Raw genomic sequence first — 23,184 nt, 5'->3', positions numbered from 1 at the left:
AGTGTAAATTATGATTCATGAAAGCAAAATTATTTCTTAACTAATTATATAAACAATTTTAATCAATTGAAAATTAAGAAGAACATTTTTTTTAAATCATAATTATCTCTAGACAACAAAATAGCAAAAAAATGTTTTCTGAAATATTGAATTTCTCTATTTGTTTAAAACAATTCAATAAAAAAATTACGTAAAAAATTCATATCCTATGTTAATAACTGCCATTGTTCAATGAGAAAACAGACATAGCTAAATATCAATTGAAAAAAAATGTTATCAACAATTTTTAAATATTTAATTTTGCAATAGTTATAAAAAATCATAATTAATAAATTTTTATGAACTTTTATCGCAGGATCGTATGAAGTATATATATCAAAAGGGCTCCACGAAGTTTAAAATTTATAGGCCAATTATTTATACCTTTTATCCCATTATTTATGCCAACGGAGATTGGGAAAAAATTTGTTAGTTAATAATTGGATAACTTTTTGAAAAATGGTGATAACACTTTTTTTTTCTACGGGACTCGATTCATTCAAGCGTTAAGAAGATACTAGATTTTTTTAAATGACATGTTATGTTATAAACAAATTATTTCTTTTGATAAACTCTCTTTAGCGGCAGCGCGCGCATGCCGTAACAGCCGCGCGGAACCCTATTTTCAACGTCAAATTAAAATTATAAATAATGGAGATAGAGTTTCGGAGTCGGGACTTTTTTATCGGAAATTTTCTCCTCTTCAACGAGCTTCTTTCAAAATTTCTTAAATATTGATATTTTTTGAGTTATTAACGAAAAACTAAATACCTTTTTTTTTAAATCTTATTTTGTTAATAACAATTGCAATTTTTTACCTGCACCAAAATCCTTCAAAAACATTTTTCTAGAGGTGATTCCGAATCGAATGAGCTATCGCTAATATTTTTAGGACCTTTATCTCTATTTTTCATATTTTTGAACTTGTTGATTAGACTACCTGTGGAAAATTATATTCAAAGTTTTTATTTTAGAGCTATTCAAGTGGCACTTTGTGTTTCGCTATACAATAGCTTCCTCAAGCAATTTCATACTGACTAAATTCTACTCTATTTGTGCTTTATATATAATAAAAATTCAAAACGTGTGACCTTCTACCTACTTGATGACTAATTCTATATGAATTCAAGTAGAAACCAATCAAAAACTGATTGAACTTATGCAGCTCTGTCGAAAGACGGTTTGCAAATGTGGAATTGGTCTCCAAATTCAAGAAACCACTCCTATGTTCTGTAATTCTTTGTGAAAATTTCTCCCAGTTTGGCCAATATAAAGATTTGGGCAAGAAGCACAAGTCAAGTTTTGCCCGTTTTAATGTCATGTGTTTTTGTAGTTCCATATCTTCATGAATATTTATTCTACAGTGCATTTCTTTAATGTCCCCACCCCTTTTATTTTTTGAACGGATCAACTCAAAAAATTGAAATTTGGGATGAAGAAATTAATGCATGAATACTTTATTTTGAAGGGAAATTGGCAGATGAAACTTTCAAGATGGCGACTGGGCGTCGAAAAAAAATTAAATGGAAAGGGGGGGGCCTTGTGACATGTCATTTTGAAGCTCCTGACGAATACTAAAGGCTGACTTTCGACCAAAAGAGGTCAGATGTCAATCTTGCTGAAGTGCCCATCAGTAAGTTGAGGACCGCTCGGAGAGCGTGGGTGGATGGAGTGGATTTAAATTAAGGTGACGTTCTTCGCGCTAACATCAGCGGCGTTGACTCGGGGGTGAAGCAGAGTTTTGGGGTTGACTGGTTGGGAAATTTAACACTAATCTAGCGGTGCCTCTCAATATTGGATGCGCAGTAAATTAGCCGGTGGAGTGAAGCGAGAGCTAATCAACATCGAGGAACTCGTATAGAAAGCAACGTGTTGGTACACTAAATGAAGAAGTTCTTTTTTTGTGAACTTTGACTTATTTGTCTTTGAAAACAGTAAACATTTAATAATTTCCTGAAGACAAACACATTAATATCGATATTTCTAGAAATATTCCTTTTTATTTGCCATATGGCAATTCCAACAACCCGATAAGATTTGTTGAGTTATTTTTGTTTATAAAAACGACAAAAATATCAGTACGACAATGAACATCATTGTTCAGTTAGAATACTCTCATTTAGTTTTCGGTTTTTCCAATATCCAGAAAAAATTAACGTTTGGGCAGGAATATTGGGAAACCATATTGTAGGACCTCTATTTATTGATCAAAATTTAACAGGGGAACTGTATTTGAATATGCTGGAAACTACTGTTGACCTTCGTCGAAGCGAATCCTTAAGAATTCGATATGGATATTGTATTCCAACAAGATGGAGCACCACCACATTACTCCAGACAATTGAAAAACCATTTGGATACCACTTTCCCCGGTCGTTGGATTGGCCTTCGAGGTCCTACAGAATGGCCAGCCCGCTCGCCAGACTTGACACCTTTGGACTTTTTTATGGGGCTATTTGAAGCAAAAGGTGTATGATAATGAAGGTGAATAGTAACAAAAATAAATTTAAATAAAAAGCGGATATGTTCTCATATTTTTTTTATTGTAGAAACAGAAAATATATTTTGATTTGCCAACAATATACAACATTTTGAAGGTATTTTCAGAGATTTTGGTAAGAATATTGTAAAGATATTGGTAAAATATGTTGAGAAACACGAATTTGGAACAATCTAAAATTTGTCAATCTTCTACATACATTTTGAGTACTTCAAATAACTAAATAAAATATACAATTTAATCTATTGCTGAATGTACTAAGGATAGTCGTTTCCTTGACATTTTAGTTAATTTTCAAGAAGTAGAGAACTGGCAATTTCAAATAAACATTAAAGAACATTGCCTATTTGAAACAATCTGAAATTAAAAAGTCTCCAGATTTTGTATATTCTCAGGCCGAGTTGTATCTTTCATTAATTCATTGACTTAATGTCCAATATTCTTCCATGTTGATGAATCGACAATTTTCAATTTTGAACACAACTTTGCCAGCAAAAATTTACCGTTCTAAAAGACAATACATTTTTTTTCTTAAATCTGAGGCAAAGTATTTTATCTATAGTAGAAAATTGAACCTTGGAGCCTTTAGACTGTTCAGTTTCAAAGTTTATAGCATAAGTATGACTGAAATCATTGGTGTATTCACTGAAGCCATATTGTTGATACTTATTAAATAGGAGCTCACGGTTGTCACACTAATTGTATGCCCAAAGAGGTAGCATTATATTTGAAACATATTATTTTCAATAGAAATAACATAGCATCACTACTAAATTTATTTGCCCTGATATTTCGATTATTATCCACCCATCCTTTTTATGAGATGGACAGCTCCGCAAAAGTGTCATATATAAATAAAAAATTATCTGAGGCTGAAGAAAACTTATAATGTATGATTTCAGTCACTGAAATTCATCCCAAAAGATTTAGCTTTTCGAAAGTTTACTTTGAGTGAAATAAAATAGGGAATGAATGAAAATTTTAAATAAAGCTTTTAATTCAATCACTAATCTCAACATCTTGCTTAAAAATGAACTCTTCCCTGTAACTACCATCCCCTAAGCAACTCGCTTTACAGGTGTACACTACCAGTACTCCAAAATCCAACTCGGTCTCTCTGAGAAAAGTCAGCATCTGCGGCATGATCTGAAACTCGAACTGCCTGGGCGCCCCGCAGATCTGACAATCAGGAATACTTTCCGGCAGAGGCTCCTTCGCTATCCACAAAGGTTCACCCCCGACCTTGTATCTGATAACTTGGTCAGGGTTGAAGCTCACAATTTTATGAAATTTCTCGAACGCTTCGTCCGTTGTGCCAGAGGCGTGAGCTTCCAGGTCTTTCTCGGAAAGTTCTGGCATAGTCCCTGCTTTCCCCTCTATTTCGAGCACTTTGAATTTCTCCAGTTCTTCTTCTTCTTTATTGGTGGCGGGTTCCTCCTCGAGCTCTTCCATTTCAGTGTTGATTTCAAATTCAGGAAACAATATTGTCGATAGCCTAATTGAGTTGGGGGAAGAAGTACATTCTTTCTTGTGTCCTGACTTCCAGTCCAGCACCTGATGCTCTTTCGAACAATAGTGAACTTCTTTACACTTGCTGCACCGTAGTTGTGACAAGCAGCCACAAACGGAGCAGAGATCCACCCACTTGCTTAGAGAAAAACCCGGCATGGGTGTATCATCCGGAGGATCATAAGAGTAAAACCTAAAACCAATACTCTATGATTATAAAAATATTGAAATCTCTCAATCAATCAAAAATTCATTGAACAGGTCAGCAGGTCAAACAAACTTTTAAAAAACAATATAAAACATAAAACATACAAAAAAAAATTAATAAGCTACAATCAAATTAGGATTCAAGAAGAAACTCATCTCAAGGAAAAACTCATCCACAGAGTAGTATGCTTTTTGCAATAGAAAAATCTTGAGTCGCCTTTTAAAGACATTGATATTTGAGGATATAATGTCATCACTAAGCTTATTATACAGGGCTTTTCATGATGAGCGTTAATTAGCCGTTTCTGGCAAACTATTCAACGGATCAACCTGAAAATTCCACAGTATGCATAAGTCAATATGACCTACACGCCTAAAATATTTTAGAAGAAGCGGCGTTGTCGCTTCTACTATAAAGTAGCTTCTTTGATTTTTCAAATGGAACACCCCGTATATAATATCATATTATAATTCATTATCACTTTGTCAACAAATTCGTATACTATTTCCCCATACCTATCTATTACCGTTTAGAAGATATAAATTAATTTTGATATTTTTTTTACCATACATGAACTTTTAAAAATGCTGATAATCTTGAACTCTCTTGCACTAAAACGATCAAATTTGAAATGGAGTGGAGTGATACTATGAGGATCTTCACTCCGAGTCATATTTTCATTTGCCTTATACAGGGTCTTCAAAAAATGCAGATACTTTGATCTCATGAAAAAATGAGTGGAACTCAATTTTTTCAAATGGAACACCCTGTATATTTCAACATTTTTGAGCTCTGCATCCAATTTTAGATTAACTTTGTTCAGATAATACTATTTCTATTTTGAACCGTTTTCGAGATAAACTGTTTCAAACGAAAACTGACGTGGTTTTCTTGCTCGTTTTTTTGAATTCATCACTTATTTTGGATATTCAACATTCTTTTTATACTTAGTAATATTTTTTTTGATCCAGTTTTTTAACTGTCTCAGATCAGTCAATTCGAAATTGGTATGTACCTACCTTGGAAAAAGTTACAATTTGTATACATTGAGGTATTGGTCTCTAACGTACAACAGTACACATTAATATTTTTTAATAGTGTACTTTGGAAAAATAAATAAACCAATTATTTAACGTCAGACTTTCGTTGGTGGTTTTGACTGATTGTGATAGCTACCAATTATAATAGAATAATGTCAAGATTAGGTTACAGTAATGAAGATTTCTTGAATTTATTAATAATTTATGGTGAGTGCAATAGAATTGCAAGTAGAACATGCCGAGTATTTCATGAAAGATATCCACAACTTCCGAAGCCGAATAATAATGTGATAAATCGACTACTAAAAAACTGTAGGTTGAATGGAACCTTCCGTCCAAAAATCATTCATAAGAAGACTAAAGTGGATGATGATGACAATGATATAACTGTTTTGGGATACTTTCATGCATTTCCAAATGCTTCTCTGTGCTAGGTATACCTTACGTGACAATTTGTCGAATTCTTAATAAGCATGAATGGCATCCCTATAAGTTCTACTGTGTCCAACATTTGAAAGAAACTGATTTACCTCGTAGAGTGGAATTCTTTGAATGATTACTTGTCAAGACTCAAGAGGACGAACATTTCCTTGACAATTATCATATGGACAGATGAGGCAAAGTTCACAAAAAATGGAGTTTTCAATAGACACAACAGTAATTATTGGGCGCCAGAAAATCCCCATGTTGTCCGCCAAAGGGGTTTTCAAGAAAGATGGCAATTCAATGTATTTTGTGCCATAAAGAATGAGTCAATTATTATTATGATGATAATTTGAATGCATCAAAATATGAAGATTTACTGAGGAATGGAATTCAAATGATTTTAAAGAATAGCCCAGGAAGAGAACGTTTATGGTACCAATTATGGTACCACCCCATAATTCTCATTCAGTCAACGAAGCTTTAACCGAAATCTTCGAAGACAGATGATTGGTAATAATGGACCTTTTCGTTGGCCTCCTAGAACACCAGATGGCAATCCATTAGATTATTTCGTGTGGGGTTTCAATAAAAATATGGTTTACTCTACTCCAATAACAACAATGGAAGATATGAAATCAAGAGTTACAACTGCTTTCAATAGTTTGACTCCAGACTTGATCAGAAGCGCTACACATGACAATCTTTTGAAGAGATTACATCTTTGTTTAAGTAGAAGTGGAGATGCGTTTGAACATATTCTGAAATAAACTGACGATTAAATTAACTCATTAATTTATGGGTTTATTATTTTCAGTTGGGATTCAGCGTTAATAAAACTATTTTTTGAAGAGAAGTTTCATTCGATGGTTGAGGAGTATTTTAATAAATATATTTTCATTGTATTATCTGTGACTAATTGAGAAACATCAAACGAAATCTGTTTTACAAAAATGAGTGATGAACAAGGAAACCATGTCAATTTTCGTTTGAAACAGTTCATCTCGAAAACGGTTCAAAATAGAAATAGTATTATCTGAGCAAAGGTAATCTAAAATTGGATGTAGAGCTCAAAAATGTTGAAATATACAGGGTGTTCCATTTGAAAAAATTGAGTTCCACTCATTTTTTCATGAGACCAAAGTATCTGCATTTTTTGAAGACCCTGTATGAGGCAAATGAAAATATGACTCGGAGTGAAGATCCTCATAGTATCACTCCACTCCATTTCAAATTTGATCGTTTTAGTGCAAGAGAGTTCAAGATTATCAGCATTTATAAAAGTTCATGTTTGGTAACGAAAATATCGAAATTAATTTATATCTTCTAGATGGTAATAGATAGGTATAGGGAAATAGTATATGAATTTGTTGACAAAGTGATAATGAATCATAATATGATATTATATACGGGGTGTTCCATTTTAAAAATCAAATAAGGCACTACTATATAGTAGAAGCGACAAGGCCGCTTCGCCTGAAATATTTGAGGCGTGTAGGTCATATTGATTTATGCATACTGTGAAATTTTCAGGTTGATCCGTTAAATAGTTTGTCAGAAACGGCTATTTAACGCTCATCATGAAAAGCCCTGTATAGCTTAACCGCACAGCACATGGGGTGATTCTGTGATACTGTCAATCTACTATAAGGTTGATGAAGTTGAGAATTATTTCTGGTGAAATGTTCATGGATTTGCTCATGCAGATAATTGGGTTACTACGAATTTAGACTGAATATCATATGGCAGAATTTATGTAATAATCAACATGGATTTAGGAAAGATACTTCCACAGTCTATGATTATCTCAATAACCCATACTCCGAAGTTGATGCCAATAATTTTGTAAGTATATTTTTTTATCTTTCAACGGCATTCGACACTGTTTCACCGAATTTTCTATATATAAAGTTAGGGAGGCTTGGGTTTCCACATAACATACTGACTTGGCTAAAATCCTATATGATTGGTCGGCATTTGACAGTCAAATACATCAATATCACGTCCGAGGAACATGATATGACTTAGGGGTTCCTCAGGGATCAGTACTGGGACCTTTACTATTTGTGGTATTTCTTAATGATCTCTCAGACATGTTGGCAATTGTCACATAACTATATTTGCAAATGATATCACAATGACAACCACTGGGTCCACACTGGAAGATGTACTAACAAGAGTTGATGGATTTGCGTCATGGTGTGAACGCAACCATTTTATATTGAATACCTGTAAATCTGTTGCAATTAGATTTCATAACAGAAAAAATAACGTTTCAGTTGTCACATGATGTCAAATTTCTAGGTACCATGTTAGATGAATCTCTGAATTGGGATCTGCATATTGATGGTGTTTGTAAGCAACTTAATGCAGCATTTTCACGATTGAGCAAATGAAATTGTGTGTAGATACAAAAAACCTCTTCAAGTATATATATTGCAATGGCGTATTGGCATATTTCTTTAATTATAATGTCATGGGGATGCGGTAAAGATTTCAACAGAATATTTGTTGCCCAATAACGCATTAACAAAATGATTTTTGATATGGATTATCGTAATAGCTGCAAACCTATACTTACAAAGGAGGATATGTGTGACTTATGTAAGACACAATCTTACATCTTTTAAAACAAATGCTTCTACTCATGTTGTGGTGGTATTTTAAGGATACCCTCCCACAAATCAAATAAATTTAAAAATTCTCCAATATACAATGCTATCTCACTTTACAATGAATTGCCAAATTCAATAAAGGAGTCCAAATCAGATACAATCTTCAAGAATAATACAAAAATATTCTTAATAAAAAAACGTTTTTATAGTTTAAGAGACTATGGGGTTGATAATTTGTGATAATAATCCCCATCATTTTGTTTTTGAAGAGCCATGTTTCCGCTATTTTTGGAAGAACTTGGCAACACTGGTAAATGCTAATGATTGAAAAAAAACCTATTAAATTTAGGTGGTAGATCTACCTATTTTTAATCTTGGATTCTACCAACTTCTACCGATTTTCGGCACATATTCTACTAATTTTCTAAAATTAGGATTGGCAACACTGGATTGGAAGATTTTGTTTGCCCAGTTATTTTGGTGGCTTCATTGGTACTATTTTCTTTTGCTGTTTTTTGTTTCCGGAACATAAAAAACATATATTATGTTGAAATAATTGATAGTGTTCAATTAGTATCCTTCTTCTCTTCTTTTTCCTTTAACAATTGTTTGGAGTAATTTGTTTTTTGCTGATATTTTATCTGTCAATTCCTGGTGTGTGAGGCTGCTATTTTCATGTTCCTTTGTAGGAAGCTCTTCGGCTTCATGGCAAATATTTCTGATTTCTCATATTCTTATTCATATCACATGGATTGTTGAAATATGGTCACACAGGACCCTTGGCAGGTTGATTTCTCTGGTCTGGATCTGCAACTATACCTAAAGCTATCAGCTATTAGTATTTTTCTCCTCTTGGAGGATCCAGTCCTCTCTACATGGAATTAGGCATGTTCGACTGTTGAAAGAATTAGGTAAAATCACATATATCTGCACAGAATCTGCCACAATGCCGGGTGGAGGGCCAAATATGTCCACTCTCGTGAAACTTAACCTAACCTTTTCCTTTTTTCTCTAAATGTGAAGCCCACATAGCGCATTTTTCTACATACCTGTTATTCCTTTGAAGGGAGCTCCGGAAGACCTTCAAGTTATCGCTGTTATTCCTCTCGCAGCATTTGGGGTCCCTACATATAAAAACGAACAGTGTTCGGTGGAAATTGTTCAAGTAGTTCTCAAAACTCTCTTTGATGTTTTCTTCGTACGGGGCATAGATTTGGCACAGGAATATCATGGTCTTGCCGCATTTTTTGCATAAAAGTCTCTCAACAGGAGGAAGATTTTCGAGATCCAGCCAAGCTGGTTTTCCCCCCGCTTTGCTGGGAAATAGGCGGCTTTCCACTTGCCAAGGTTTGCACTCGTCCATGTAACCAAGTTCCAATTTTTTTTCAGACATTTCGTTTGTTAATTTTAGTTTTTATGTATGCTATAACGTACTGAAATAAATAGGAATCTGAACCTGAACTGATTTTAAAAACAACTTTCAGAACCGCTAGTCTTCAGTGTTGCCAACCATGTCGACCATTGAAAAGTTAAATTTTTTAGGCCTTAGCGTGCGTTTTTCAGAGCACGCAATTATATTTTTTGATGTGTAGGGGCGTTAGTATAAGCTCAAGTTCAAGTGTGTGGGGTCGCAACCCTTGTCTCTCGGCCACCATCTTAGAAAAAGGGTTGCAAAGGGTGTTCGCACTGTATATCGTAAACTAGCAAACCTGCTGAAAATTTTATGGGACATCATTTGTAACGAATTAAATTATCTACAATTTTATTGACGATGAGAAACTAGTACTATTATTTATCAAATCTGTTATCATCCATATTGAATAAAAAAAATGAGTTATTGTAGAAAGGGATGATTACCTGAGTCGGTTTTTGAGATTGAGTTGAGTACAGTTTAGTTCTCTTTCAGGATAGATGCACTTTTTGATGAGCTTTGTTCCTCGTGTGGGTCAGTTTTCGAGTATGTGTTTTCCATTCATCATATTTTTTTAAATATGTTGTAGAAGAATAGGATGAAAAAATTGAATGTGTGAACACAAAAACGTCGTTGTCTTTTAATATTGATAGTTTTAGAGTTTTTATTCTGTTTAAGCTAGGTTCACTACATCTTTTTAAATGTCTTTCTCCATAATTGCCCGACTAAACATGTTTCAACCTGGGTCGTTCTTTGTTTTTATTACCAAAATAAAACATTATTTGTTGACCGGCATTCTCAACGTTAAAATGTAGAAAAGTACTTGAGTCGATAGAATTTTTATACCTTTGTTTTCAGGTTATGATTTTACTCATCTAAAACAAATTTTTCACTCTTCAAATTTGAGCAGCATTTGACATAAAACTGATAGTAATTTGTAGATTGGTTGTGGTTGTTTGTGAGTAAACTTGGTGAAATGATGATTATTAAAAGGAATGTTGCCTATCGTTAATTGTAATAAAAACACAACCACTCCACAAGTTGGTCTCAGTTTCATGTAAACCTCAACGCCTCAAGTACATGATGTATATGAATTTGCTCTTCTGTATTTTGTTTTCTGTGATATGAACTGTGATATGATATGATATGTGATGTGATATGTACTACACGAGGCAGATGCTGCATCCAGACGCTAGTATTTACGTCAGGCAGTGACGCGAGGAAAGTTCTTTTTTAATGTTAACAACAAGAGAGTTTTATTCAAATGGCTTTCATATAGTTTCGTTTGTCGCGCACATTACTTATTTTGGCCAATGACAAACTTTAAAACTTTCTTTCAATCACCTTTAGGAGAGTAAACGTTTCTTATTGGCCAAGAGAAGTGTAGCGCGACGCGTCAGACAAATATCTGTGAAAGCCACTTTATAGATAGCAGGGATTATTGTTATTATGTTAATTTGCGGCTGGTGAAAAGAGATAAATATAAGTATAAACAAACAATAAATTATGATTCATATTCACATTTCCTTTATTTTTTTATTAGGCGAGGTAGAATTGCAAATAGCAGTGAATCTAATGGTTGCGAGAAATTGAAAGTATCAATACACACTGCAAGAATGTCAGTGAAATTCTTACATTTTCTAACAGTGTCTGTTTACTTGAACTATATCGGTGGTGAAGTGTTCTTTTATCAACCAGAACAAATCCACATAGCTTACGGAGATGATATCTATGAGATAGTGATAACCTGGTCAACTTTCAATGACACTCAAAACTCAGTTGTGGAATATGGAATTGGGGGTTTGATACTGAGAGAAGAAGGCACATCGAAGACGTTTGTCGACGGAGGTGTTGCAAAACACACCCAGTACATTCACAGGGTTACCCTCAGAAATCTCACGCCTGATAGCCAATATGGTAAGTCACAAAAATTGCAATTGTAATATAGTAAAAAATGACAAAAAAATCTTTCGAATATTTTATTCATACAATTTATTGTTAATATAGGTGTATTTTAGATTATTGATGAGCATGTGTACATTGTATGTTATATTTGTGAATAAATCTATTCTGTTGTATTCTATTCTATAGTGTACCATTGTGGAAGTGATTTGGGATGGTCGAATCTTTTCAACTTCAAAACAGCTCCCAATAGATCTGACTGGCAACCCCACCTAGCTATTTATGGTGATATGGGCAATGAAAACGCTCAGTCGCTTGTGAGACTTCAAGAAGAAACTCAAAGGGGGCTCTACGATGCAATTTTGCATGTGGGAGATTTTGCATATGATTTGGATACTGTGAGTATTTTTTGAGAAAGAGAGTTGAAAAAATAATCCTAATAACAAAGTAGTCTCAATCTATGCTCCATCCCAAACTATAATCTGTTTAAAAAAAAATCTGTTTTTCCGTTAATCAGCTGTCGCCCCCAAAAGGATCGACAACTCTCGGAAGTTGAGAAACTTGTGCGAGCTAAGGACTAACGAGGTCTTACGTGTGATTCCTAACACGGTTGCAGAATCATTCCAGCTTCATCTGGTTGAGGCGGGGATCGAACCCACGGTCTTCCGATCGTGAGTCAGGCGCTCTACCACCGCGGCCAGTTTCACAACAAATGATAATAGATACATAGATAGACTTTATTGAAGCTCACAATTTATACATTGCAAAGCTCAGGTCAAGGGGTCCATGTTGAAATTGTAGCAAGAATAGGTTGAGTTGGTTTTCTTCAATTCAAGACATCTTTTATGTTCGGAAATTCTTGTTTTGAAATTTCTTGACGTCTTTCCCAGATAAACTTTTGGGCACCCGGAAAGACCGTTTTTGATGATGTGTGCTACTCTATGTTCGAGGTTACTACCTGTGGATGTGAGTGCAGTTTCTGTTTCGATACCTACAATTTCTATTTGCCATTCCAACTGATGAAATTACTGTGTAGCTAAACACATCTTATATAAAATTTGTTTTGTGAATTGTTGAATTACTATCATATATAGTATTATTAATTTTTATCAAGTAACCACTCAGTGTATTCATATCTGAGTCTGTTCTCCGTTTTCAAAGAAAAATAACAAACAAGAATGTTGTGGATATTTGAGATCGCTGGGTCTTATTTTTCTTAGATAAGGTTTGTTTTGATTGTGGCAGATGCCAAGGTCGAAATGCTTAAACTGAACTATTATTAGGAATAGTCAGATGACCTCAAGTTTTTGGTAAAATTCATCAGAAGAATTTGCCAACATTCATTAATTGTATTGAGGATCTCGTCGATGAAGATTGGTGATATTATTGAAACATATATTTTATTGTTTTGGTTTAGTAACAAAAATTTGATGCACGGGTTTTTGATGAGTCTTTATGTATGACCTTCAATAGATTTGAAAATAACTTTGAAAAGAATTTCATGAATGATATTCAAAGTAGTGATTTTTGTAGACAATATTAGTTAAATGATAATGTTTATTCATTCATAAACAGCGAAACGATACAGAAATTCAATTGATACAAAAAACTTAATGATATGAGACTGAGAATGAACAAAAAATCCACAAAAGCTGATATTATCAGCTTGTGTGTGGTGACATAGTTTTATTATGTGATGTTGATGAATCAAATGAATACAGTCAAAACAATGAATGAGTATCTTTTTGAAGCACATTTCTAAATTTTCGTCTTCAATCTGGGAAACATATGCTTAATAGATTGTGTACTTTCTCATGAAACAAGTACTGCCATCTCTAGGTCAGGCCACGTACTTCTGGGGCCACCTTTATATGATCCCGATTTGTTTTCAAATGGTTATCAAGAGTTAAGTTTCATTTTTTCATATTTTCATATTTTCTCCAACCAAGCTACACGAATAAAGAAAAGCAACGTGAAGGGAAACCACCCAATAAACTCAATATTTTGGAATGCTTAGGAATTAATAGTTTTGAGAATTCTGAAATAAACAAATAAAACTGAATTCTTTTCCTGTGCTGAGCTGTTTTCTGACTTGGAAACACTTGTTGTGGTTTTGTAAACTGTCCAGTGGATCAATAATAAAGTGTTTGATAGATAGATTTTTATTTGATCACGTTATGAATATACATTTGTGACAAGTCATAGACAGTTGATACAAATTAGTGTGCAAATAGAGAGAACAATATAAAAGCAGCATTAAATATAAATTTTGAAAATGATTTACAAAATAGTTAACAAATAAAAAACCAAATTATTAAAAAAAAGATTCCTAAATATATAAATAGTAATGTAAAAAATTAAGACTATTCAGTCTGAATATGTACTTTGCCTGAAATCAAGTACAGGATAAAAATAATTTCATATAAGGTACTCTTTGATTTTCCTTTTGAACAAATTAAAATTCAATTCAGTCACATTATATGGAAGTTTGTTAAATAATTTAACGTCCAGAGAATTTTGTAATGACATTTCAAGTCTAAATCTTGGCTGACTGAGTTGCCTCGCATTTTTTAGTTTCATAATTATGATGATCTTGACTGATCTTCTAACAGTGAGTAGAAAATCAACATACCCGGTAAAGACATTATTCCCAATTTTATAAAAAGTGGTTGACAGTGTGCGTCGAATGGAGCTCCAGCTATAATTCTGATGGCTTTTTTCTGCATGTGAAAAACTCTGATTGCATAAGTAGATCTTCCCCAAAGGAGTATCCCATATGAAAGGTGATAGTGAAAAAGGGAATGATACGAAATGAGAAGTGTTTTATGACTCAATGCTTTTTTCAACTGGCGAAGTAGAAACAACTGTGTTGAGAGTTTTTTACAGAGATGAACAGTATGTGATTCCCATCGAAGCAACTTATTTATAATTATATCTAATAATTTAACTTGATCTACGATTGTTACCCTGGTAATAGAAGATATAGTTATTTTCTGAGTTTTTTCCCTGTTAAGTTTCAGTTTGTTGGATGTAAACCAATATTCTGCTTTGTTTTCGGTTTCTTTGGCATTTACAAGTAAATTTGAGATATCATAATTTGATTGTAACATTGTGGTGTCATCGGCAAAGCAGATTACTGTACTGGGTAAAAGGTAATAGAATATATCATTTATATAGATTACAAAAAGGGATGGACCCGAGATGGATCCCTGAGGTATTCCATTATTGTTAGGTCTTTCATCTGATAAATTACCATTTTCGTATACTGTCTGGTTTCTAGATGAGAGATAAGACTGGAAGAATTTCTCTAGTAGTAAATGATTTACACAGTCAAAAGCTTTACTCAGATCCCACAACGTTAGAACTGTATGGTCTCCATTTTCCACGTTTCTAATCACCTGTTGGATGACTTCAAGTACTACGTCGGGGTTGGATCTATTTCTGATGAATCCAAATTGATGTTCATTTGAATTCATTGTAGTAGTATTTTTATTGACCATATCTAAAGAGTTTCGTTCAAAATTGATCAGTCTCCACGTGTCTTTGACTTTGTTATTTGGCATTTGAATAAAATGTTGTTGATTTTCATCAATAATCGGCCAGTTCCATCACATCTGATATAACAGGATTTTCTTTAACTTTTTCTCAGAACAATGCAGAAATAGGAGATGCGTTCATGAGACAGATCGAATCCATTGCAGCATATCTGCCCTACATGACCTGTCCTGGTAATCACGAAGAGGCATAGTAAGTATTTTTGGCAAAGTTTAGACCTCAATCGAGTTTTCAATTACTGTTGTACCGGAAAATCATTTTCTCTCTTGCAGCAATTTCAGTAACTACAGAGAACGCTTCAGCATGCCAAGAGGATCGCAGTCCTATATGTACAGCATAAACATAGGCCCTTTGCACATAATATCCATTTCAACTGAAGTGTACTACTTCTTAAATTACGGCATAAAACCGCTAGTTTTTCAATACCAATGGCTCGAGGATGATTTGATAAAGGTGAGACAATTACTAAATACTGAAGTCATTCAAAGTGAGGACGTTATAGCGAGGTAAATCATTGAATTTGATGTGTATACTTGGTAGATCGGTAGGTGAGTTGTGTTGGAAAAGTTAGAGTCACATGAAACCGAAGATTGGATTTAGATGCTTCTATTCTTGTTTTATGTTTACCAGAAAAATCGTTGAATTTTCATTTCATTCAGTCTCTAGATTTGAGGGGTCAATTTCAAGACAGTATCATTCCTACTATAATAATTATTGTTGTGCACTTATAATTTTGTTTGTGGAAAAATTAGAATCGCACTCCCAAGTATCCAACTTTTAATTTCATGTATAAATAAAAATTCGTTTCAACTTAAAATCCTCTTATGAATAAAACGAGAAGCATTTTTGAGTGACTGCAGATATTTTCTTTTCAATTCCATAATAACTAATTGTTATTAGTTATTATATCTTGTAAGATTAGGATATATCTTATAATGAAGATTACTATTCTTCATGAAAGTAGATACTAAAGTGCATTGTATGATCATTCTTTTCAAAGCATGTTTGAATTTAAACAGAGTATTTTTTTGTTGTGATCTTAAATTTTTTAAGGAGTGTTAATTTCTCAAACAGTAGGAACACACATATTTTTGTTTTGAAATATGTTGATATTAGCAAAATTGTGTTGATTGGAATTACAAACAAAACTTTTAATTCGTTCATGGAAAAACTTTTAGACCAGCTGTAAAACATACCCCGGGCAATATCTGTAGGATAATAGGTTGTTTACTGTAACTTCTCTCAGTAGTTCTCATATTTCACATAGAGGGCCTGTCACTTTTCACAGTTGAAGTATTCCGTGCTTTTCAGTAATATAACTACATTCACAGAAAAGTGTTGTCAATAGACACATGTAATTTTTCTGCGTTGGCTATCCTGTGTACTTGTCATTAGTGTCAGTTATGTTGATTGATCTTGACATTACTTTAACAAAATATTGAGAAAGATAAATGGAAAATGAATGCAATGAAAACAGAAAATTCAACTCAACAATTTACAATATAAACAACTACATATGATGACTGACACTAATGACACACAGAGTAACCAACTATGAAAATATACATGTACTCTGAGTAAAATTCTTATTGTTATGGATAATGAAATGTAATCAATGAAAACGACTTTCCAAAAGCGAATGAAACTTAAGAATAGACAGTGTAAACAAACAATCATCTACATATATGTCAATGGACCCTAAGGATAAATATACAGAGTAGCCAACATAGAAAAAATACATGTGCTCCAAACGAAATCCTCATATGATTGTAGTTAGGTTTTCCTAAACATTCTCAAGAACCCGGCAAGAAGTCTGGCGTTTGGGAGAAGTTATTCAATTTGGGGGAAATTGATTTATAGATTATTTTCAGAGGTGGATAAATAAAAAAGTTTGTAAGTCTTCCTTATTTGCTCAGTTAACAATAATACTGACTTCTTCAAATTGTATGGAATTCCATTTTGTTGTTTAGCTTCATCACTCAGTTCATGATACCAGTAGCAGAACTTGGTAAATTTGGAATTATATTTTTAGGCAAACCTGCCGGAGAATAGGGAAAAGCAACCTTGGATCATTGTAATGGGACACCGACCCATGTACTGTTCGAATAACGACGACGATGATTGCACCAACCACGAAACCCAGACCAGAGTAGGGATGCCGTTCTTCAAGTTTTTCGGGCTCGAAGACTTGCTGTACAACTATGGTGTAGACCTGGAGATCTGGGCGCACGAGCATTCCTACGAGAGACTGTGGCCCATCTACAACTATACCGTCTACAATGGGAGTTACGAGGCGCCCTACGTCAATCCAAAGGCTCCCGTACAGTTCACGACCGGTTCGGCAGGATGCAGAGAGGGCAGGTGAGAGTTTCAGTTTATGTTGATAGTTTGTACTGGAACCTCTGTCGTAAAGTTAAGGCATTGAAAACACTTTCAATAGATTTCAGTTTTATGGTTTGGTGATAAGAGAGGCAGAGCGGTGAAAAACAGGTCTTTAGTGATAAGAGAGATCAGTCAGTTGGTGTGAAGAACAGCAATGAGTGATGGAGAAGATGTTGGTATTTAGAGAGTTGAAATGAAAGAGTTAGTGAAAGATGAAGAGATAGATCTCTGCTGATAAGAGTGTCAGTTGATGATTATAGAGACAGTGAATAAAGGGGAGAAAGTAGTTTATTTGGTAATAAAAGAGCCTGCTAGTGATAAGAGACAGTGGGAGTTGAAGTGATGATTAGAGAGATGGTGGATAAATGGGGAAAGTAGTTTATTTGGTAATAAAAGAGCCTGCTAGTGATAAGAGACAGTGGAAGTTGAAGTGATGATTAGAGAGATGGTGAATAAAGGGGGGAAAGTAGTCTATTTGGTAATAAAAGAGCCTGCTATTGAGAAGAGACAGTGATGAAGTTACCTTGTTTGATAAGAAAGAGTGATAGATAAAAAGACTGTTAGAGTTGAGGAAAGCAGGGGATACCTTTGGTGATCAGAGGATGAGAGACAGGTAAAAAAGTAATAGAAAAGATGTTGGTTACAAGAGAGACCAGAGATGAGATCATTAGTGAATGATAAAGAGGTCGTTAGTGATTTGAGAGACTGAGTGATAAAGAAGCCTTTGATGATAAGAGAAACAGTGAATACAGAGAGCCAGTGGAAATAGTATGATTAGAGAGGTGTTGTTAAATTGGGCGATAAAATTGTCATTGGTTGTATTGACATTAATGATAAAGTGTGAATAAGAGGCATTGGGCAGATAATGAGAGGGATGAAGAATAATGCCAAAGTAATTATATTATTTAGGGACTGGCTCATATGATCAAATTTCCAGACTCCTTTCTGATACTTTCATCACATAGACTCACCTATTGACTTTTCTTCGCTTCTCTTTGTATTCACTTCTTGTTTTATCATATTTAGTCCCCCTAATCCTCCATTGTCTCTTTTTTCACATTCAAAAGTCTGTCTAATCACCTCTCATCTCTATTATTTTCAACCGTTGTCACCTATTGCTTCTCTTATTGCTCTTTCATATTTTTACATTACAGTTTGACATTCGTGACAAGACGGGTTGTGAGAGATATAAGAGGAATAATTCGCAAGTGAAAAAAGAGAAAATGATATTAGTTGGGTGATAGTAATGGATAAAAATAGCTTGAAAACAACAAGTAATTTGAGAAAAAGAGTAAAATATTGGATGGGCGAGATTCCAGATGTGAAAATGCGGAAAGTTGATAGTGTAAAAACATATTAGATGTATTTATCGAATAGCGTTTCTTTTTCAGAGACGAGTTTTCGTACAAACCGCCTTGGTCAGCATTCCGCAGCAATGATTATGGTTATACTAGGCTGAAGGCCTACAATAGCACTCACTTACACTTGGAGCAGGTTTCTGACGACAAAGCAGGTGAAGTTGTCGACTCCTTCTGGCTGGTGAAGGATCGCCACGGGCCTTATCCAATGTCGAAGATGAACTGGGCCAAAGTGGATAAGATCAGACTGAAGTACATGGGTCTCTAGGCGTTACTACTCAACTGTGCTGGGTGTAAAGAATTATTTTTAATAGTCAAAGTGATATTTGTGTTTGATATAAATCTTTAGTAGTTGAAGCATTTGATGTTTTAGTGGGGTACTTCAAAGCTCAGCACTAGGGCGTTTCCATATATATGTATCAAATAGACTTGCTCAAAATAAAAACGAACAAAAGTTATGGGGAATAAAACATTTTTTGTACACTTTGCTGTGATAGATTAAAGTTTTTACATTTCTGAAGTTTTGTTTCTTTGCTATTATTAAACTTGTATTCAAAATGAATGATATTGAGAGGTGACGTTGGTACTTCTTTCATAGAATCAATCCGAAACAAATACCTCTGCCACACATCAGAACTGCAACACTTTTCTTGTCGCACATTTCACTAGCCAAGTCTGCGTCATCAGGAGATGAACTATACAGTGCACTATACTACACAAATTAGTTTTTTCTTGGTAACGTCATCTTGGTAAACTTTTATTGTGAAAAGAAAAGTTCACACATGCAGTTCGTGCTATTGGTAATATTAAATCCCTGTGAAGTTACTAACGATGGCGAAGTAGTATTCAGTCCAACTGTAGAAAGTCTTTCATGACCATGATCCTCCTTAAAATAACGTGAGTTGGCGTATGTAGTTGTAACATAGACAAGACAATTTATTTTCCACTGAATGTTAAAATACAAGTACCATACATTATGGTAATCGTCACTAATAAGTAGGTTATAATAATATTACAATTTCACCTTTTGGTCATAAAATAAAATAAATTAATATAAATAAATAGGTACATGTACACACTTCAAAAATTAATAAATGAAATATATGTTTATCAATACTAATTAGAATCATTTATTAAAAATTTGAATCAAAAGACTACTGTTTCATGTGGTCCGAGTCAAAATTTTCATTCAAAAACTCCTAAACTGAATAATAGCATTTCTGTACTAAATCCAAAGATCGTGTGTTCAAATCCCATGGACCCTATAATTTTTTTTATTAGCAGTAACGTTATACAAAAAAATTTGTATGATACATTTGTTAAAAGTGATTTTAATTTTGCTCGTGAGTTTGCTCCACTTGCTGACGCTCGTTTTGTAATAATCCCCACTCACAAAATAAAATGTCACTTTCAACACTTGTAGGTAAAACATGAATAACTATTTTTCCACAAAAACGGCTTTATTACGAAAACTTGACGATTTAGGTGTAGGGACATGTATATCATCTTGAAGCATTTTTCACCATCTTTCAATTTACCGAGTAATATACAGGGGGTTTCGTTTGAAAAAATGAACTTTTGACTACTTTTATGCACAAAGGAAATAATAGTAATTTTAGCACGCCCTGTATGATATGGAGTCGATTTCTCGGTGTTATTTGAATATTTGGAGTTTGTCCAAACTATCATCAAAATATCAACTTTTCATGAATTGAGAGTACTGATGTACTTAATTTCAATTGAGGCTATGTTTTGGACCATATTTAGCACAATTTATTTTTTATCTCTAAAACAGATAGAGATAGGTATAGGACATTATTAACAAAAAAGTATTAAAATACCAGAGCGATTCCAAAAATGTAATAATATACGGGGTATTCCATTTAAAAAAATTAAGTTGCTAGGACTTTTTGATGGAAGTGGTAACACCGCAATGCTGAAAATATTTTAGATCGATAGAACAGGTAAGGAAATGTGAGAGGTGAAATTTTCAGAAAAATCATGCTTTGCGTTTTCCAGAAACGTGTAACCTACCATCGACCGTGAGTCACACTATTGTGCTTATTGTTTTCTACTATTATTTTTTCTATCTTCAGGGCCCGAAATTTCCCAACTTTTCCGAGTCGAAAAAACAGCGAAAAGTTGGGAATTTTGTAAAATTGTCACTTCAAAATTTGTGTACTGTTCTCTCACTTGGGAGAAATTAAACTTTTATGAAGTTTTCAAACAACTCAGAATTTCAAAGTATGGGATCTCCAAGTTATGCATGTTGGGAAATCTCAACCTTCTCTGGTTCTTTCCCTTTTCTTATTACCTCCCCCTTTCTTTTCTATCATTTTTATTTTTTGAATTTTTATTCATTTTTCTACTATTACTTTTTTCTATCTTCACGGCCCAAAATTTCCCAAGTCGAAAAAGCAGGGGGGGAGGCTCCCCCCTCCTATGGCGACGGCCCTGCTGCTATGTATGACATGATTCATTATAATTGTTCTGATTATGAAAGTAAAAAATATATTGGTTGTTATTAATAATTTTCCTGTAGATTTTTCTACTTGGGAACCCTTATTTGTTGACTTTGGAATCAATTTTTTTTTATTCACTCCCAAACTTATATATGGTGGTATAAGTAAATTTATTTTTACAAGTATAAACGGGGAATGTTCCTCAATTTGGGTTATTACAGCAAATGCAAGTTTGAACAAAATAAAGTTGAGTTTAATTCATGATTTTCTCAAATTCACTTCGAAAAGTATTCAAATTGATGTTTCAAATGTTGGGTTTTAAGTTTTAAAAGAAATTATTTCTAATTCACATATTGGAAATTCTACTTTAAAAAGGAAAAATTATCTTTTTAAAAATACAACAATTGAGGCAAAATATAAATTATAGTTCAATACCACCTCCAAAAGCCACATAAACAACAGTTGTTTTGTTATTTATTTATATAGAGGAAGATAGGTTAGGTGCACAAAATGTCATATGTCACAGAATGACTCGGAACATAGGTAAACAGAACAGCACGCCTCTGAAATATGCCATCTTTGTTTGTCTCATACAGGTAACAGATCCATTGTCCTTTATCAGCTATAACCGATGTTGCCAAATGGTGAAATAGAAACGAATCCCTTTAAATGTTGTATGCATTATTTCATTCCTCTTTTTTTAAGTATTTAAATTTTTTTTTTTAAAAGGTTGAAATGATGAGTTTAAAATACGTTGTTTTTTAGAGCTCTTTTATGAAAACTGCTTGATTTTCGTCAGGAGGAGCATTCCCCATTCGTATTCAGTTATAGTCACTCCAAAAAATATAACCCTTTCAATTTGAGCTATAAATCATTACTAGCATCTGTAGGCAGCAGCACACACCTCGTTCACTTTTGCACTTCAAACAATAGATGTCTAGTCAGTATATTACATATTACATTATTGGCAAAATATAAATTGGACTCAACAGTGCAACTGGAACTTGCCACGCTGTAGTCTCACGCTGCCACGCGTGTGGAGATATCTCTCTACGTCGATGACACGGCTCTCCTCTCATCTTACGTGGGTTGGGAGTTCGGGATCGTCTAAATGCAACGTGCATTGGACTACCTCAAACGCTGGTACCTCGACTGGAAGATCCTTGTGAACCCAGAAAAAACTCAAGCGATAACCATGGGAAGAACAATATCTTCTGCGGCTAGAAAAGTGAGGATCTCTGGAAGGGAGATCGACTGGCAAGCGCAGGTAAAGTACTTCGGTATTCTAATAAACCGTAGGCTCACCTGGAACCCGCACATCATAACCGTGAAGGCAAAGATCGAGGGTCGGATCAAAAGTCTGTACCCTCTGATCAAATTGAGCCTAAAAAACAAGCTTACGATCTACAACAGGATGTTCAAGCCTGTCATCATGTATGCTTCAGGCGTCTGGGGACAAGCGGCTCCGTCTAATACGGATGATTTCAATGCTCCGTGCAGAATGAAGCCATCCGCAAAGATTTGCAGCTGCGGAAACTCACGATAATCCGTTAGATAAGGAAGCTACAGACTATGCTGTAGACGACCCCTCCCGATATAGAAGGCCCTGACACTGTCGAATGAGGCCCTCATGTCCCCCGTTAACAGATGATCAATATTATTCATCCACCTCGCCCCATGCAGGTAGTGGTACACCGTGAAGGGCTGAGGACTTCCATACCGCCAGGGTAAGGGAGCTAGGCTCCAACCTGTCTGAACTGAAGATGGCTGTCGAAGCACA

At 34.3% G+C, this 23,184-nt stretch overlaps 2 protein-coding genes across 2 annotated transcripts; one reads left to right on the top strand and one right to left on the bottom strand.

The window, feature by feature from the left end:
- Positions 1 to 2,563: 2,563 nt before the first annotated feature.
- Zfrp8 (Zinc finger protein RP-8) lies at positions 2,564 to 9,853 on the bottom strand. The gene is made up of 2 exons (XM_023157189.2): positions 9,384 to 9,853; positions 2,564 to 4,241 (listed from the first exon to the last, which is right to left on the bottom strand). The coding sequence occupies exons 1-2, from the start codon at positions 9,725 to 9,727 to the stop codon at positions 3,539 to 3,541; spliced, it is 1,047 nt and encodes a 348-aa protein (XP_023012957.2). The 5' UTR covers positions 9,728 to 9,853; the 3' UTR covers positions 2,564 to 3,538.
- Positions 9,854 to 11,159: 1,306 nt separating this feature from the next.
- Positions 11,160 to 19,462, top strand: LOC111502996 (acid phosphatase type 7). Its single transcript, XM_023157188.2, has 6 exons — positions 11,160 to 11,662; positions 11,837 to 12,045; positions 15,297 to 15,394; positions 15,475 to 15,655; positions 17,235 to 17,563; positions 18,976 to 19,462. Exons 1-6 carry the CDS (start codon positions 11,362 to 11,364, stop codon positions 19,208 to 19,210), a joined length of 1,353 nt encoding a protein of 450 aa, XP_023012956.2. The 5' UTR covers positions 11,160 to 11,361; the 3' UTR covers positions 19,211 to 19,462.
- The last annotated feature ends 3,722 nt before the right edge of the window (positions 19,463 to 23,184 follow it).

Source organism: Leptinotarsa decemlineata, unplaced genomic scaffold (assembly GCF_025532065.1).
Source record: "Leptinotarsa decemlineata unplaced genomic scaffold, Ldec_3_MD MMD2_tig00026328_RagTag_RagTag, whole genome shotgun sequence".
NCBI classification, from domain to species: Eukaryota; Metazoa; Arthropoda; class Insecta; order Coleoptera; family Chrysomelidae; genus Leptinotarsa; species Leptinotarsa decemlineata.
This window is presented reverse-complemented; position numbering and strand designations above follow the sequence as displayed.

Bases quoted from the DNA above. Each gene is read 5' to 3' on its own strand.
- Zfrp8 (XM_023157189.2), bottom strand. From the start codon at position 9,727: ATGTCTGAAAAAAAATTGGAACTTGGTTACATGGACGAGTGCAAACCT. The intron at 4,242-9,383 runs GTATGTAGAAAA...TATTGGTTTTAG, and splicing joins TCCCTTCAAAGGAATAACAG to GTTTTACTCTTATGATCCTC.
- LOC111502996 (XM_023157188.2), top strand. From the start codon at position 11,362: ATGTCAGTGAAATTCTTACATTTTCTAACAGTGTCTGTTTACTTGAAC. The intron at 11,663-11,836 runs GTAAGTCACAAA...TCTATTCTATAG, and splicing joins CACGCCTGATAGCCAATATG to TGTACCATTGTGGAAGTGAT. The intron at 15,395-15,474 runs GTAAGTATTTTT...TCTCTCTTGCAG, and splicing joins GGTAATCACGAAGAGGCATA to CAATTTCAGTAACTACAGAG.